This window comes from Sus scrofa, chromosome 18 (assembly GCF_054392235.1).
Source record: "Sus scrofa isolate SSC_HxYL_T2T_F1_AM1 chromosome 18, Sscrofa_HxYL_maternal_Yorkshire_Landrace_v2.0, whole genome shotgun sequence".
NCBI classification, from domain to species: domain Eukaryota; kingdom Metazoa; phylum Chordata; class Mammalia; order Artiodactyla; family Suidae; genus Sus; species Sus scrofa.
The window spans coordinates 16,547,092-16,565,474 of NC_139400.1; the positions used below are offsets into that span (position 1 = coordinate 16,547,092).

At 48.2% G+C, this 18,383-nt stretch overlaps 2 gene segments (V, D, J or C); both read right to left on the minus strand.

Annotated features, from left to right (window-relative positions):
* LOC110257561 (T cell receptor beta constant 2-like) overlaps window positions 1-1,113 on the minus strand; it is a 192,884-nt gene extending 191,771 nt beyond the window's left edge. Inside the window, 2 exon segments of the C gene segment in view lie at window positions 652-939; window positions 1,050-1,113. Of these exon segments, the coding sequence occupies window positions 652-939; window positions 1,050-1,098 (337 nt within the window).
* A 15,819-nt stretch (window positions 1,114-16,932) lies between these two features.
* Window positions 16,933-17,744, minus strand: LOC100623542 (T cell receptor beta variable 9-like). The segment is given in 2 exon segments: window positions 16,933-17,349; window positions 17,440-17,744. Coding segments are annotated over 2 exon segments (378 nt in total).
* Between the last annotated feature and the right edge of the window lie 639 nt (window positions 17,745-18,383).

An 18,383-nucleotide genomic window follows, 5' to 3' on the forward strand; every position in this document is an offset into this window, starting at 1 on the left:
GAACCTGCCCTTTGGAACTCCTGGAAGGTCAAGGAGGCTGAAGATTATTCCCTAAAAATAAGAAATGCGGGCACAGAAAGGCTTGTGAGCCCAGGAGCCCACAGGGCCCTGCTTGGTCTCATAATGACCATGGGGATGTGCCCAGTGGAACACAGAAAAAGAGGAGGCCAGGCCTCTATTCTCGATGACCAGGATGCAGAGGCAGTGATGGGGCCGCTGGTCATGTGGAAACATGTTTATTTCCCTGTTCTGCTGCTTTGAAACAGACATGGGGGACATGGGGGAAATGAGTTAATGTCCTCTATAAAGTAGGCATTAGAATAGTTAGAATATTTGATTTGCATGATTGTTGCAAAGCTTAGTATGTGCCAAGGATCTAGCACATATTGAGGGCTCAGTTGTTGCCCTTTTTATCAGGACTTGGCCCATGCTGGGAGAAGAGAAAATGGTGCACAGGGGTGAACCTGGGTTCCATTAGTTGAAAGTGCTCTGAGCTGAGCAGGACACAGGAAGACTCTTAGAAATGACTAAAAACATCCCTTGAAGTGGGGGCAACCTGGGCAGGAGCCTGCATGTTTCTTCTCACTGCTCAAGCAGAGGCAGGGAGGTTTCTGCACAGAAGGCTGGTGACTCCGCAGGGCTGTGCCAGGCTGCTGGCACAGAGGTACAGAGAGGAGTCTGTCAGCTCCGAGAACTTCACGGTCAGCTCAGAGAGAGAGTTACTGGGCTGTTGTACTGAGAATCGATCTGAGACGTTTCCTTTGGCTCTTGGCATTTGGTTATAAAACTCAAAGAGGAACTGGGGGCCCTGATTCAGGGCCTGTTGGTACCAAGATACACTGAGGTGCCCAGAGACAGGGGAACATCTCAGTGTCACTGTCTGTCCTGTTGATTTGATCACGTGTCTTGGAGTTTGAGTGACTCCAGCCGCCAAGGGGCCTGTGGAAAACAGATATAAACGGAGCGGGGATGCTTATCCCCAAGGTGAGATGGAGGATCAGGGGTCGGCACGCTCCGAAGGGCGTTCATCTCTTAGCCCACAGACTCACCTGCTCCCAGGAGACAAAGCACGGCCCAGGGAAGGGATCTGGAACCCATGGCACGCGAGGCAGACACCGCGGTCCTGCTCAGGTTCTGGTCCTGCTGGGTCAGAGCTGAGTTCCAGCTTCGCTCTCCCTGATTGGAGGATGATCCCGTGATGGCCCCGCCCCGTTACCCTCACGTTGCAGGCGCCCTGAGGCCCCGAGCTTGGCTGCCCACCCACAGGATTCCTCCCCAGGTTCAGTTCTGGCTGGGGGTTGGTTTAAAGGGCCAAGTCTGTCCCGGCACAGCTGTGCTGAGGTTTCTCTGAGGCAGGCGCTCCTCTCTTGCACCCACCCCACCGACAATGAGGAAACTGGTCACCTCTCACCTATTTTACCAACCTTCTGCTTGCAGTGCTCCGGCTTGGGACTCACCCACCAGCACATCAGCTGAGAGTGACGGACTGTGAGCAAACCTTCCTGTTCCCTGTCTGACGCTGTGCCCTGAAATCATCTTTCTTTCTTTTTCCTATTTTTAGGGTCACTCCCATGGCATATGGAGGTTTTGGGCTAGGGTTCAAATTGGAGCTGTAGCTGCCAGCCTATACCTCAACCACAGCAATGCAGGGTCCAAGCCACATCTGCAACCTACACCCCAGCTCAAGGCACTGCCAGATCCTTAACCCACTGAGCAAGGCTGGGGATGGAACCTGCATCCTCATGGTTACTAGTCAGATTCATTTCTGCTGAGCCATGATGGGAACTCCCCAAATCATCTTTCTGATGCTGGAATCAAACTAAGCTTTGTCTTTATATGTTCCTTTCCCAGGCAGCATACCCAGCCCCTGAGCTGCCAATCCTCAAGTCACCAAGATTTAGTCCCAAGGGAGCCTGAGTTATCTATAAATTCCAAGGAGTGAAGATGCCCCCAGAAACACATCTATGCCTTTATCGGCTCCCAGCACTGACCTCGCCAACTTGGGTTTACTGCCCTCAAGCCCATCATCAGGGTAGTGCTCTGGAGAATTTATCCCTCTAGACTCACCTTGTCCCGAGAGGCTGAACTCTAAGGATTATATTAATTGCGTTTCTTCTTCCCTCTACCTCTAGATTGTTTTGTTTATGGGTCATAATGGTAGGAGAATGGAGGGAGGCAGGGTAATACCTATCCCTGGACTTCCATCTCCTTGCTGCCTTTCATCCTGGCCATTCTTCCCTGCTGCATATGCCACAGACCTGGCAGGCAGCTGGCTCCCTAAGGGACAGCACCTAGCTGCCCAAGGAACCACCCCCTCCTCCTTTCAGCCAATAGGGAGAAAGGCCACCCACTTACGCTGCCCTGGGATGCTTCTCCTTTCCTTACTGGTTTCCTAAGGGAAACCCCTCCTCAGCTTTGTTCACCTGGCCTCACCTCTCTTTCTTGTCCTTCAACCCTGCCAGGATCCTGGGGAGTTTACATAGCCAGGGAAAAATGGTCTTGGAGAATGCATTTTGCCTTTTAAAAAAGGAGCAAAAGTTCTAAACATTCTGCAATTAGCAGTAACAACATTTCGAACATTCTGCAATTAGCATTGCGGAGATAGTCCACAGACAGCATAGAGAAATACACAATGTGAACATAAATAGGGTGACTTGGGGACGTAGAATCTGAAGAGGATCCAAGTAAATAGGACTCCCCTTCTCGGGAGTTCACAGCAGGACGGATTTCTTCCCATATTCAATGGAGACTTCAGGGCTCCATGCAGATCCCTCTTCAGGATCCTCCCTCTGGACTCTGGACTCTGGGCTCCCCCCTCCCCCCGACCCCGTCGGTGTGCCCTTCCGTGGGCACTGCCCTCTGCTGTAGGGATCACCTCTGAGTAAGAGGGAAGAAGTGGGCAAATTTTACAGAGTGGGAAAACTTTTAAATATTTGGAAGAATGTTTTGGAGAGTGAGAGGATGAGCTAAGTGAAATCTTAAAGCAGGGATGTAAAGGCAGGTAAGGGTCGTGACTCCATTTATCAGTCTAGATACCAGTTGGTGCAGGTGTGACTTATTCTGAAGCTCTCAGCTGCTGCCACGAGAGAGCTCAATGCGTTCACTGTGGATTAGGTTTCTGTAATGTGAGGGCACTCGAAGAAAATCATGGTAAAAGAATGAAGACCATTTGCAGGATAGGATTAAAAGAAGCTCACACCATTGAATCTGTTCTAGCAGGATGTGATGAAAACAGAAAGGAATAGAAAGAAAGAAAGAATAGTTACCAATGGAGAAGAGACCCCGAAAGAGTCAAAGAACGGGATGGGAAGCTGTAGGCAGACAGTGTGGTGATTAACTTGTGATTTTTGGAGGTGGATTATTGCCTGCTGATGGCAAGGAACAAGGGGCGGTGTTATTCAAGTGGGACAGTGGGGCAAAAAAAATAGAAAGAAAAGTCAAAACTTTGGGTAAGCCAATAGGATGCCAAGGTCACTATGTGTAAAAGAAACAAAAGATAACTTAAGACTTTCTAAACATTCAAAGCTTCAATTCACTGAAAGACAACATTTAAAAAGTGGGAGAAGCAATGAGGTCCTGCTGTATTGCACAGAGAGCTATATCCAATTGCTTGTGATGGAACATGATAGAAGATAATATGAGAAAAAGAATGACATATATGTGTAACTGGGTTACTGTGCCATACAGCAGAAATTCACAGCACATTGTAAATCACATTGTAATAAAACATTTTTAAAGAAATTTTTAAAAAAAAGTGGAAAGGCAAGCCACTCTGAAAGAAGATAGACTCAGTATATTGTCAAAAGACTCCTATTTAGAATATAAAAATAACCCCTACAGATCAGTAATATAAGACAAGCCAATTTTTTTAAAAAGGACACATTTAAAAGCTGGCACCTTGGAGTTCCCGTCATGGCTCAGTGGTTAATGAATCTGACTAGGAACCATGAGGTTTCGGGTTCGGTCCCTGGCCTCGCTCAGTGGGTTAATTGGATCTGGCATTGCCGTGAGCTGTGGTGTAGGTTGCAGATGCGGCTCAGATCCCGAGTTGCTGTGGCTCTGGCATAGGCTGGCAGCTACAGCTCTGATTCCCTAGCCTGGGAACCTCCATATGCCGCAGGAGCGGCCCAAGAAATGGCAAAAAAAAAAAAAAAAGATAAAAGCTGGCACCTTATTAAAGGAGAGAGGAGGGTATGAAGAAGTAAATATGATTACTCATCAGTGAAGTTTAAATGAGACGTCACTACAAACCCAGTAGAACGGCTAACGGTGAAATGAAGCAGGAAACTAAATTTAGTGAGAACGCAGGACCAGGGCAATTCCCACCCCTTGGTGTTGTAAATTGGTGCAGCCACTTTGGAAAACTGTTCAGCTGTTTCTAGTAAAGATAAATATGCCTTTGCCCCAGGAATCAGTAATCCCACCCTTACATTTATATCTAAGAGAATTAAATGCATTTACCCACCAAGACTTACACAAAAATATTCAGAGAAGCTTATTCATAAGTTTAATACTAGAACAACTCAGTCATCTATCTGTAGTGTAGATAAACAAACTGTGATATACAACAAAACTCTACTCAGTAATGTAAAGAATAAAGTACTGAGGAGTTCCTGTTGTGGCTCAGCAGTAAGAACCCGACTAGCATCCATGAGGATTCAGGTTCAATCCCTGGCCTCGCTCGGTGGGTTCAGGATCCTGCATTGTCATGAGCTGTGGTGTAGGTCGCAGACGAGGCTTGGATCCCAAGTTGCTGTGGCTGTGGTGCAGGCCGACAGCTGTAGCTCCAATTTGACCCCTAGCCTGGGAACTTCTATATGCTTTGGGTGCAGCCCTAAAAAAAGGCAGGAAAAAAAAAAAAAAAAAAAAAAAGAATAAAGTACTGATCAACACAACATGAGTACATTTCAAAATTTCAAAAACAATAATTTTTGAGAAAAAGTCAATCAAAAAAGAGTATTTACTATATGGCATGTTTCCAATTATATGAAGTTCAAGAATAGACAATTTTTTTAATTTGCTTTTAAGGCCCACAGGTGCTGCATATGGAGGTTCCCAGACTAGGGGTCGAATCACAGCTGTAGCCGCCAACCTACAACACAGCCACAGCAATTTGGGGTCTGAGCTGTGTCTGTGACCTACACCACAGCTCAGGGCAATGCCGGACCCTTAACCCACTGAGCGAGGCCAGGGATCGAACCCGCAACCTCATGGTTCCTAGTCGGATTCATTTCTGCTGCGCCACAACAGGAACTCCAAGAATAGAGAAAATTATGATGATAAAAATCAGAAAAGTGGGGAGCTCTGAGAAATAAAGGGATTGGAAAGAAACATGAGGAAATTTTCTTGGGTGATGGAAATGTTTTCCGTGTTGATTTTCATACTGGTTGCACTAACGTGTGCATTTGCCAAAGTTTACCATGCAATACCTCTATTAATTTAAGCATTTTCCCCCTGTTAATTACATCTTAATAAAGTATTACTAAAACATAAATAAATTACGCAAAAGATGGGATTCACAATTTTATTGCTTATATTCTGTGTGGTCCACCTTAGAAAGGAATCACACACAAATGAGAAAACAAACAATCATATGCATAAAATATTGAGAACATGAGAAATTCTGAAGTAGACAACATTCGAAATATGGCGTCAAAATAAGTCAGACTGACAAGTTAGCCCAGGGACAGCTGAAGGAAAGCTGTTGCCAAAAAAAACTTAAAAAAAAAAAAAAAATCCTCAAGGGCTGTTTAAACCATTTCAAACATCCTCAACTGCTGTAAATGCCATCATTTGGCAAAATTAGTCATTCATCAGTTTCACCATATAGTCTTTCTTTTAGACTTTCAGCAGATTGGCCCGTTGATGAATTGAGGTTTTGCACAGCAAGCAGCCTGCTCCCATTGGTGAAGGAGTCCCGGGTCAGTGGGTGCTACCCCGCACCCCCCCACCCCGCCCCCACCAGGTGTCCATAAGCACAGCAGGTTATGGGGTGAGCAGCACCCAGCTCTGCCCATGGAGCCCAGCCATGGACCCCAAGTTTTGGAGTCAGTGGATCCCACAAGAAAAAACCCTGCTCTCGTGTGTGGATTTCTACTTGCAAGGAGTCAAGGAGGGATACAGGCTGGGGGAGAATAAAATTGTTGCCCCCTAACGCTTTGTAATATTTTATCAGAAAGAAAAATGAAGAGTTCATAGATCTTAATCCAAGCCAAAGGAATGATAAAAAACTAGTTTTTTTTCCTTGATTTACAACTTGCATAAAAATGGGAGTCATATACAATGTTATGCTTGTATTCTGTATAGTTCAACTTAGAAATGAATCACATGCAAATAAGAAAAGACGGGAACAGTCACATGCATAACATACTGAAACATGAGAAGGTCTCTGGGACCTCAGAAGACACAAAACACTGCCCTGTGCCCACAGGAGAGATTTAATTTGTCTTTTTTTGCCAGTTCTACAGTTGGTCACCTTGGGGCCTAATGCTGCTATTTGATGCATCTGTGAACATTTCCCCTGGGAGTTCCCATCCCGGTGCAGCGGAAACAAATCTGACTAGTAACCATGAGGTTGCAGATTCAATCCCTGGCCTCGCTCAGTGGGTTAAGGATCCAGCATTGTCGTGAGCTGTGGTGTAGATTGGCAGCTGTAGCTCCAATTGGACCCCGCATCTGGGAACCTCCATATGCCATGAGTGCAGCCCTAAAAAGCAAAAAAAAAAAAAAAAAAAAAAATTTCCCCTGGATTTCCCATCGTGGCTCAGCAGAAACGGATCTCAGTAGCATCCATGAGGACACAGATTCGATCCTGGTCTCGCTCAGTGAGTTAAGGATCCAGTGTTGCGGTGAGCAGTGGTGTAGGTCACAGATGTGGCTTGGATCTGGTGTTGCTGTGACTGTGGCTTAGGCCAGAGGTACAGCTCTGATTAGACCCCTAGCCTGAGACCTGCCATATGCTGAGGGAGCAGTTGCAAACAAAGAAACAAACAAAAATTCGCCTAAGTGATTTATTTACATGTGTGTTTTATGACTTGCTATTGAGAATTTTTTTCTCCCTCAAATCCTAGCTTGGTATCTAATAAACCACAGGCAACTTTATGTAAAAGTTTCAGGCTTGGAGAACCCCCAGAGCACTCAGACAGGGAATTTAAAGCTGTTTGCCTGGAGTTCCCATTGTGGCTCAGTAGTTACTGAACCCAACTAGTATCCATGAGGATGTGGGTTCCATCCCTGGCCTTGCTGAGTGCATTAAGGATGTAGCATTGCCGTGTGGCCTTAAAAAGACAAAAGACAAAATAATAATAATAATAATGCTTGCCTGTTTTCAACTTCATTCTTCTGCACTGAAAAAAAAGTGAAATATAAACTTTATGTTGGATGCTACTGTTCCTCTACTCAATTACCAGAATATTCTGAATCCAGTGACCTAAGGTTAAGTGCTATTTGCATTTACTGAAACACAGATGTGCACACCCACATACCTCAGGCTCATGGACCTCAGTCTGAAATCATGTACCAGACCCTAAATCTTTGTTTTGAAGTAAAAGGCCTTTCCTTTAGCCCCTAGGCCTCCCCTCAGTCTCAAAAGGCTGAGTCAAGAGTTAATGACTAGGAAACACCGTCACAGCTCAACACTAGTTAACAGTCTCTACCATGTTATCTTCCGCCTTGGCCCAGTGACTTATTACTGATATTTACCTTCTAGTTCGAATTTATTGCACCTAGTGTTTTCTTTTATAATTGAAATACGAATACTGCTTAACCCCTTCCCTGTAAGCCATCTTCATTCCAGAGAGAAGGTCAAGGAACAAGAACCCCAAAGACAACCAGAAACCATCACTGGACCCACTGACGCCGGATTTGATGACTCTGAAATGATTTATGGATGAAGACTAATACAGACACCTTAATCAATAGCCCTGTCTTCTGAGCTAAACCTATAAAACCCCTTGATCTCCTCTCTCAAGTCAGGACACAGTTTTGAGGCACTCGCCTGCTGTGTCCTCCTTTGCCTGGCAGACCAATAAAGCTGTTCTTTCTCTTCCTCAAAAGTCTGTCTCTGAGATTTAATTGGTGCCAGGGTACAGAGTCCACACTTTCAGCTACAGGTTCACCTTAAGATGCACATGCACAAGGCCCCTGAGACTGAGATCCAGAAAATCATGGACTTGGAGAATAGACTTGTGGTTGTCAAGGGGGAGGGGGAGGGGGGAGGGGGAGGGAGGGGGATGGATGGGGAGCTTGGGGTTAACAGATGCAGACGATTGCCTTTGGAATGGATCAGAAATGAGCTCCTGCTGGGTAGCACTGGGAGCTATGTCTAGTCACTTAGGATGGAGCATGGTAATAGGAGGAAAAAGAATGTATACATGTATGTGTAACTGGGTCACCATGCAGTATAATAGAAAAAAAAATAATGTATTGGGGAAATAAAATAAAATAAATAAATAAGAGCTTCAGTACCCAGCAGTTTTCTCCCCTGGTGAGATGTGGCCTCAGGAAGAAGTGTCCACCCCAGGCCTGTGGCTGAGCTTTTTGTGCAGAGAGCAGCTGGCTGTGCCGCACTGTGGCTACACTGCTGGCACATAAGTACGAAGAGGTCTGGTTGATGCTGGACCACTCCAGGGTCAGGGGGAAACGCTCATTCTGTTTGGGTGACACTGCACCCACCCGTGACATCCCCTGCACCAGTGCTGCCAACGCCATTTGAATAATGAATGAGCTTTGGTCCCAGTCCCAGGTCCTGCCAATACCAGAACATTTCAAAATGGTTCATGTGCTGAGAACATTCCAGGACCACCTTGTTTCCTGCTCATATAATAAGGTATCTTGGCATCTGGATGACTACAGCATCCATGGGACCTGTGGAAGAGGCAGATGCACGAGGCTTAGTGAGTAACCTGGATCTGCAAAGTAAGGTCAAGTCTTGGAGCTGGGACTTTGCAAACCCATGGCAGTGGTTTCTGCTGAGTCTCAGGCTTACCTGCCCCCAAGAGAGAAAGAATCACACAAAGGAGGTGGGGGCTCATCGCATGGTCAGGGACAGAAGAGGGCTGTCCCCACTAAATGCTCTGATCCACAGGCCTGTGTGAGGGAGCAGGGGCCTGATCTTCAAAGGCCTGATGGGTCTGCCTGGAATGTCACCGCCCCCACCCCTGCAGATTCTCCAGTGAGCCCTGTGACCTGGCTCAGCTTCTTCTAATCTAGGTGCTTAGCGGGCTCGCAGGACGGATCGGGTATGGCTGAGACGCATGGAGTTAGGGACACACTCCACCCCCTTGATTTCCCATATTCCTCTGAGACCGTTTCTCCTGCACCTGCCCCCGGATGTTAAAGTTGCCCTGCTCAAGTCCTTCAAGTGTGGATCTCATTAAAGTTTAAAAGGGCCTCCCACTTCTTCCATAGCTGTAGGTGGCCTAGCAGTAACCGAAAACTTCCACAGCTGCCTAGCCTTGGATCCAAGCCTGAGTTTTTCTTAACCCTTTTCCTCCCAGGCTGCTCTCCCAGACTCTCCCCAGAGCCCCTTATCTCAATGGCATCACAGTGCCATCTTGTGGCCAATAACTGAAGTTTCATCATGCCTTCTGTAATGGCTGGGTGGTGTTGGGATGTGTCCATTTGATCAAGGTATTTGTTGTTGTTGTTGTTGTTTTGGGGTTTTTTTTTTTGGTCTTTTTTAGGCCACACCCACGACATATGGAGGTTCCCAAGCTAGGAGTCGAATCGGAGCTGCAGCTGCCGGCCTGTGCCACAGTTTCAGCAACTCGCTATCTTAGCCATGTCTGCGACCTACCAAAAGCCCCTAGGAGCTGCAAGGAAAGAGACGGAGGGGGTTTGTGAACAGGAAGGAGGTGGCTGTGCCACACTGTGACTAAGCTGCTGGCACAGAGATACACAGCCGAGTCCTGCGGCTCCACTCGCAGAATCGTCAGGTGGGAGACGGAGCCCTCGGGCCTCTTAGCAGAGAACCGGTCATTACGCAGCTCTAATTTGTCTGGTTCTTCTTTGCTCTGAAAATAAGTCAGAAACTCCAGGCCCTGCCCCAGTGCCTGTCGGTACCAGTAAAGGCCATTGTGACCAGATACTGGATCACACCTGAGAGCTATACTCTGGTTCCTCCCTGTGACCCTGTGCCTGGGGGACTGGGACACTCCAGCTCCTGCGTGACCTGTGGAGACAAAAGCTGGGAACAGAAGGGAAGAGCATAACGGTAGTCATTACACACACACACACACACACACACAGGAACTGCTTCGTTTGCTGAGGACTCACCTGCCTCCAGGAGCCAGAGGGTCGCCCAGCAGAGAAGCCCGGTGCCCATGGCAGAGTCAGGGCAGTAATGGGAGGTTCACCAGCTCAGGACCTTATGAGCATGCGCAGAGGAGGAGGGGCGCCCCTTGTCCCCACAAGGCAGTTCCCATGGTGACCTCACTGAGCCTCTATCAATTCCCATGACTTCAGGGTCATGTAATTTATAGCATACCTGGATGACTAATTTAAATATTTATAAGCTTCCTTTTAAACACAGACGATGTGTGGGCTCCAGTGCTGTCTTCCTCAGCACCCTGGTTCATCTTCTCATCCACCCATCTCCCCTCTGCCTGCTGGGCATTTGCACTAAGAGGGTCAACAGCACCTCCAGTGCAAGATATCAGACGGTGAACTCACCGTCTTCCCTGCAAAGTCAGGGTCTCCTGTGCATCCTCGTTTCTGAGTCAGCACCCCTCCCCATTGTCCCACGGCCGCACATGCTCCACAGTACCCACTTCTTTTTTTTTTTTTTTTTTTTTGTCTTTTTGTCTTTTATTGTTGTTGTTGTTGCTATTTCTTGGGCCAGTCCCGTGGCATATGGAGGTTCCCAGGCTAGGGGTTGAATCGGAGCTGTAGTCACCGGCCTACGCCAGAGCCACAGCAACGCGGGATCCGAGCCGCGTCTGCAACCTACACCACAGCTCACGGCAACGCCGGATCGTTAACCCACTGAGCAAGGGCAGGGACCGAACCCGCAACCTCATGGTTCCTAGTCGGATTCGTTAACCACTGCGCCACGACGGGAACTCCAGTACCCACTTCTTAGGCAACGGTGGGCATTGAGGGGTTGATTCAGTTCTGCCCTAGGAGCCTCATGACTGCACTGAGACACAAGGAATGAAATGATGCCCTGGAAAAATACCTGACCTGGAAGGGTGAAGGTCCTATTCCTTCCGCAGGTTGAAGAACGGTATCCTATCAGTGTTTTTCAGTCTCCACGCAGCACTATGTCTCCACAGCCCTTGGCAAAGCCTCACATCCTTCTAAGTTATTGTGCATTAAAAAATAGGCTCCTGGAGTTCTTGTTGTGGCTCCGACTAATAAGCATGAGGACATGGGTTCAATCACTGGCCTTGCTCAGTGGGTTAAAGATCTGGCACTACCATGAGCTATGGTGTAGTCACAGATGCGGCTTGGATCCCTCATTGCTGGGGCTGTGGCGTCAGCCGACAGCTACAGCTCCAATTTGACTCCTAGCCTGGGAACTTCCATATGCCGTGGATGTGGCCCTAAAAAGACAAAGATATTCAGAATAGGCCTCTCGTAGGTTTTTTTTTTTGTTGTTGTTGTTGTTGCTTTTGGGTTTTGTTTTTTGCTTTTTAGGGTTGCACCTGCAGCATGTGGAGAGTCCCGGGCTAGGAGTCAAATCAGAGCTACAGCTGCCATCCTGCACCACAGCCACATCCATAGAAACATGAGATCCAAGCCATGTCTGCCACCTACACCACAGCTTAAAGTAACACCGGATTCTTGACTCACTGAGCAAAGCCAGGGATCAAAACCAAATCCTCATGGATACTAGTTGAGATTGTTATTGCTCAGCCACAATGGGAACTTCCATCCTCGTGGCCTCTTTACAGAAGAAGACAAATGCTCTTTACGACATTGGTGTGTAACATACAATAATAAATTTAACTGTCTTTTTGGAGACCTAAGAGGCTGCGTTCTAATTTAGCTCTAATTTAGTTCTCCCTTTCACTGCTATCAGAGCATCTAGGTGCTCTAAAGCCTTATTATTAACTGGTTCATGGTCATTACAAACATCCTCTCTTTCAGGCGGAGGAGGAAGCTGGATCAGAGATGAATGAGCGGGTGGGAGCAAGGCTGTGGGGTCCTGGAAGAGGACATTCTGTAGATCTGTGTCTTGGCTGAACTGGATCCAGGGAGGTACCTGGAGATGAGATCGCATCCCTCCGTCTCCACCGGCCTGTTAACACTGACCAGGTGTCCTGGTGCCCATGCAACTCCAGCATCACAGACGCTCACAAAGGAGACAGACACAGGAGACAGAGCCCCACTTCTGCGTAGAGGGAGAATGAATCCACAGTCCCGAGGGGAAAGTTCAGAGTCAGGGCCCGAAGAATCTAGAAGTGAGACACCCCAACCGTGTTCACAATTCACTGGGAAGCAGGTGTACCCAGAAGTGCCCGGCCACCCAGTGGGACCTTGAACGGAAACACGAGTAGCAGCTAATCACTGCAAGGGGAAGGGTCCACGGCCAGGGCAGAGGACACAGTCTTTGGCGTCTGAGATGGGAAGGGATGTGACACAGGGGAGGGACAGCAGCGTGGCTGCAGTAGAGAGGGTGGGCGAGCTGGGCAGGGGAGGCCAGGGGAGTGCGGAGAGGAAAAACCTGCTTCATCCGGAAAGACTGGCAAGTCCAGGGACCAAGAGGAGGCTGGGCTAGGGGAGAACCTTCGGGAAAGACAGCAATGAGATGCTCAGGGAAAGACGAGGGGGTCTAGATGTAACTAACTGACCAGTAGCTTTCCCTCCTGGAGGCATCAGGCTCAGGCTGGTGGCCTGAAGTCAGAGCTGAGGAAGCATCTTCTTGGCTCGCAGGGCGGCTGCAGAGAAAAGACAGCGAGCAATGGTGGATACATGTCCTCGAGGCCCTGGAGTCAGATCCAGACCAGGCGAGACCTCACCCTGCAGGCACGTGGCCCCCGCAGCTGCAAGGCTCTGGCTGCCAGGAGCCTGCAAGGGCTCTGCTGAGTGCCGGGGGGGCAGGGCCTCCCCCAGCCTTTTCGTGCAGAGAGGAGGTGGCCACGCATCGCCGTGGAATAACTGCTGGCACAGAACTACACAGATGTCTGGGCAGGGCTGGCTGACGGCAGCATGAGAGTGAAGTTCTCTGTGTTTGATCTTGAGACGCTGTAGCCGTCGGGGACGTCTCCTTTGTCAGTGATGCCACTGCCAACTGAGTAATGGATCAGCCTCAGCTCCTGTCCAGAGTCTTGTCGGTACCAGGACATAGAGTCATGTTTCAGATCTTGGGCACGGTTCAGTGTCATGCTCTGGCCTGTCCTCAGGACCTGGAATCTGGGGGGCTGAGTGACACCAGCACTCACTGGACCTGTGGAGAAGATGAGGCTGACGCTGCTGCCACAGTGGCAAGGCTTAGTGCTGGGACCCTGCAAGGTTCCCTGCCCAGGACTCACCTGCCTACAGGAGACAAAAGGCCACCCAGCAGAGAAAACCAGAGATCATGGTGGGGGAAGGGCAGGTGGAGGGGGCTCCTGGGTCTGGGTGCTGACCAGGGGGGAGAAGGATCTGCGGGGAGTCATTCTGAGATGTCACTCTCCCTTCCTGGGCCCCAGAGCCAACCTGCCACTGGGACCACGCCCCTTCCCTCAGCCTCTCCAATCAAAAATGAATGTACAGTAGTTCCCTCATGGCTCAGGGGGTTAAGGATCCAGCATTGCTCCTGCAGTAGGTCCAGTCACTGCTGTGGTGTGGGTTCCATCCCTGGCCTAGGAACTTCTGCATGCTGCAGGCTCAGACCCCAATCCCCCCAAAATACATGGACAACTTGGAACAGGAAGAAGGCATTCGTCTGAGTGGACCTAAGTCTCACAAGTTGTTTTAACCATTTTGGAAAAACATTTTGTAACTTTATGTATATTTTATTCCAGAGAAAAGGCTTCATTAATATGTATGTTCATTTTATTGATTTGTGTATTTCTATAATTTGCATCTCAGGAAAAATCCTTAGGGCTTCCTGCTGCCCTGGATGACTTAAGCATCACAAGTGCTTCTTCAAGCCTGTGTTTCTACGTTGCATCATTAACTACAATCCTGGTAATATCCTTCCGCTTACAATGATTCTTCTGGAATCCCGTTCCCCACCCTCAGGGCCAGGCTCAGCAACGTTTGCTCTCTTTCTAACCAATGCACTAACGGATGGAGCACCTGCCAGAAGCATCGAGGGCTCCTTCATCTTCCCTGGACACAGAGCTTCCTGTGTTCGGGGGAGGGGCAGAAGCACCAGAACCACCTCAGTGCCTGTGACGAACCATGCTTTGTGGTGAAGATTGTTGCCTAGCACCAGGGATGACATGCTGGTACCTAGAAATATAGATGTGAGAGGGACTTCTGCAGAGATGGCCGACTCCACGGTAAATCAAAAATGCTGGGGTTTGTTTGTTTTGTTTTGTCTTTTGTCTATTACTTAGGGCCGCATCCCAAATATATGGAGGTTCCCAGGTTAGGGGTCGAATCAGAGCTGTATCCGCTGGCCGATGACATGAATGCCAGATCCAAGCCATGTCTGCGACCTACACCACAGCTCATGGTAACGCCGGATCCTTAACTCATTGAGCAAGGCCCAGGATCAAACCTGTGTCCTCATGGGTACTAGTCAGAACTGTTTATGCTGAGCCACAATGGGAATTCCTTGAACACAGCTTGAACTGCGTGTCCATTTACATGCAGGGTCTTTCTTTCTTTTTTGCTTTTTAGGACCACATCCACGGCACATGGAGGCTCCCAGGCTAGGGATCGCATCAGAGCCATAGCTGCCAACCTACACAACAGCCACAGGCAGAGCCACGCCAGACCCAAGGCATGTCTGCCACCGACACCACAGCTCACAGCAACACTTGGTCTTTAACCCACTGAGCGAGGACAGGTACCAAACCTGCATCCTCGTGGATAGGAGTCTGATTAATTTTCACTGATCCGCAGTGGGAACTCCACATGCAGATTTTTAAAGTAAATACATACTATAGTACCATGTGATCCAAGGTTGGTTGAATCTGCTGATCTGGAACCACAAGTTCAGAGGGTTGACTGTGAAGTTAAACATGATTTTTTTTTTTAAATGAATAAAGGCATGGAAAATTCCCATTGTGGTTCAGTGGAAATAAACCCAATTAGTATCCATGAAGATGCAGATTTGATACCTGCCCTTGCTTGGTGGGTTAAGGATCTGGCCTTGCCATGAGCTGTGGTGTAAGCTGCAGGCAGATGTGGCTCGGATCTTGTGCTGCTCTGACTGTGGTGTAGGCTGGCAGCTGCAGCTCTGAGTCGACCCCTAGCCCAGGAACTTTCATATGCCCCATGTGTGGCCCCATTGAAAAAAAAAATAATAAAGACATGGTGTATTATTATTATCAATCAATATATTGTGACAAGATTATATATTTTAGTAACAGAAAAATGACCTGTACCTCAATATGGACACCTAATAAGAGAAAACACTAAGTGAACATTCATACAAATGTCCATTTTATAATCATATAGAAATGGAGAGCTAAAATGCTACAAATATTTGACATATAAAAGTCATCATTAAAAAACTAGTTTCAGATTACAGCATTATAATTCAACACATAAACATGAATTTTTGACTGCTGGGTTGGGGTGTGGCTCAGCATCCCTAAACTCCACATTGTTCAAGGGTCAACTATAACTCATACATCAATAAAGTTGATTTAAAAATGCCTGTGGAGGAGTTCCTATTGTGGCACAGCGGAAATGAATCCAATTAGGAACCCTGAGGTCTCAGGTTCTATCCCTGGCTTCACTCAGTGGGTTAAGGATCCGGTGTTGCTGTGAGCTGTGGTGTAGGTCGCAGACATGGCTCAGATCCTGCATTGTTGTGGTTGTGGCACAGGCCAGGAGCTGTAGCTCTAATTCCACCCCTAGCCTGGGAACCTCCATATGCAACAGGTACGGCCCTAAAAAGCAAAAAAAAAAAAAAAAAAAAAAAAAAAAACCAAAACTAAAACCAAAAAAGCTTGTGGAGGGATGTATGTGATATACTTTTGTTAATTTCATGTAATTAATCATCAGGCATAAATATTTTCATTTCTATGACTTCTGCAGTCCTCAACTACAGGCAAAATGTGTCCATACCTACCTTTGCCCCTGGAAAATGGTGGATGAGGCTGTCGAGATTAGCAAAGGCAGTCAAGATATCCAGATTCCTATTATGTTCCAGGAGCTGCATGCTTCCTAAATCTTCATACAACTCTGGAAGATGGTGTGGATGCTAATTTAAGGTGTCTACTTGACTGGGCCACAAGTATCTTGTTAAACATTCTTCTGGGTACTTCTGTGTGGGTGTTTTTGGAAGAGATTAATGTGTATACAGGTAGACTTTAACATTAGGTTGGATTATCATTTTAATTAGTAAAGCAGATTGCCTTCTGCAATGTGGGTGGGCCTCATCTAGTCAGTTGAAGACACAATAAAACAAAAGGGCTGATCCTCCTCCAGGTAAGAGAGATGGCTTTTAAGTTGAACCATTAGCTCTTCTGCCTTCAAACAAAACACTGGCTCTCCCTGGGTCTCTGTACCAGTCCAGCTTGCAGATTTTGGACTTAGTTTAACAGCTCTGTGAGCCAATTCTTTAAATCACATATATGGTCAATCTATGGGAGCGATGGGCAGGGAGTTCTATGGGAGCAGGGACCATAGGTGCTAAAGAACAGACCTGAGTCTCATTCCTTGCTCTGACAGTTGTAAAATATGAGATCTGGGCAAGTCACTTCCCCTCAAATATATAAACAGGTACAATAATACTTATCTTGTGCCATCTTTGCAAGCATTAAAACCTATCATAAAGAAAACAGATAAATAATAAAACCTATCATAAAGAAAGAATGTCTGGGAAAGGCTGTCCGCATTACCAAGGCCTAAGCCTGGCTGCCTGGCAGCTGACACCCTGGCAGCCACTTCCTGAGCTGAGGCACGACTGTTTTTATACTGGAGGCTGCTGATTGTGCAGGGCTGTGTCTTCGCTGCTGGCACAGAGGTACAGAGCTGAGTCCTTCAGCTCCAGGGAGAGCAATTTCAGCTCAGAGTCGTTGTCCCTGAACTGTTGACCTGAGAATCGATCTGAGATGTTTCCTTTTTCTCGCTCTTCCATATTGTAATACTGAAGGAGGAACTGGGGGCCCTGGCCCAGGGCCTGTTGGTACCAGAACACAGAGAGGTGTCCAGACACAGGGGAACATCTCAGTGTCATCTGCTGTTTTCTTGACTTGATCAGGTATTTTGGGGTCTGTATGACTCCAGAGTCCACCAGGCCTGTTGGGGAGAAGACAGAAAGAAGCTGAGGGTAGATTTCAGGGATGGCGAAGGCATATCTGGTGCTTTCACATGGCGCCCAGCACTCACCTGCTCGCAGAAGACAGAGAGCCACACAGCAAAGGAGCCTGGAGCCCATGGCAGCCTCAGGAACCAGACAACTCCTAGCCTGGGGCAGGTCTCCCCTGGGTGGGTGGCCTAAAGTTCTCAATTTCCTCTTCCCCTGATAGGAACATTTGTCTATGATGTTGCTGCTATGCCATCACTTCCCCTGCAGGCTGTCCCCCGCCCCTCCCCACCCAGCCTGCTGCACCCCTGCCTGGCAATGGCCACCCAGCAAGGGTGGGTGTGAGGTGAGTGCCATCCTCATGGCCCCATATGCCCACAGCATACTCTGCTCTCCTCTGCCTGCCCCTGTCTGATACTAATCACCCAGCCCACCCACCCCAACCCCTTCACCCACCACTTCCCGTGGTGCAGGCTCAGGGAGAATACCTCACTAGTGCACAGTGAGGCTCAAGGCACATCTCCACTTCCCTGGGCAGTGAGGAGTCCCGGCTAGCTCCACATGTCCCAGAACCCACTCATGGAACTCAAACCCTCCCCCTGATGCAGATGTGTAGCCAAGTTTCCCTTGAGCTGCCTCTGCTGGGTCACTCTCTCAGCCACTCCCAGGGCACTTGGAGTATTGTGGGCCCACAGTGCCTCCCATTGGCCAACAATGCACAGTCTCATGGATTTGCAGCTTCGGTCTAAATCAAAAATAGAAATACTCGGAGTTCCCGTCGTGGCGCAGTGGTTAACGAATCCGACTAGGAACCATGAGGTTGCAGGTTCGGTCCCTGCCCTTGCTCAGTGGGTTAACGATCCGGCGTTGCTGTGAGCTGTGGTGTAGGTTGCAGACGCAGCTCGGATCCTGCGTTGCTGTGGCTCTGGCGTAGGCCGGTGGCTACAGCTCCAATTCGACCCCTAGCCTGGGAACCTCCATATGCCGCGGGAGCGGCCCAAGAAATAGCAACAACAACAAAAAACAA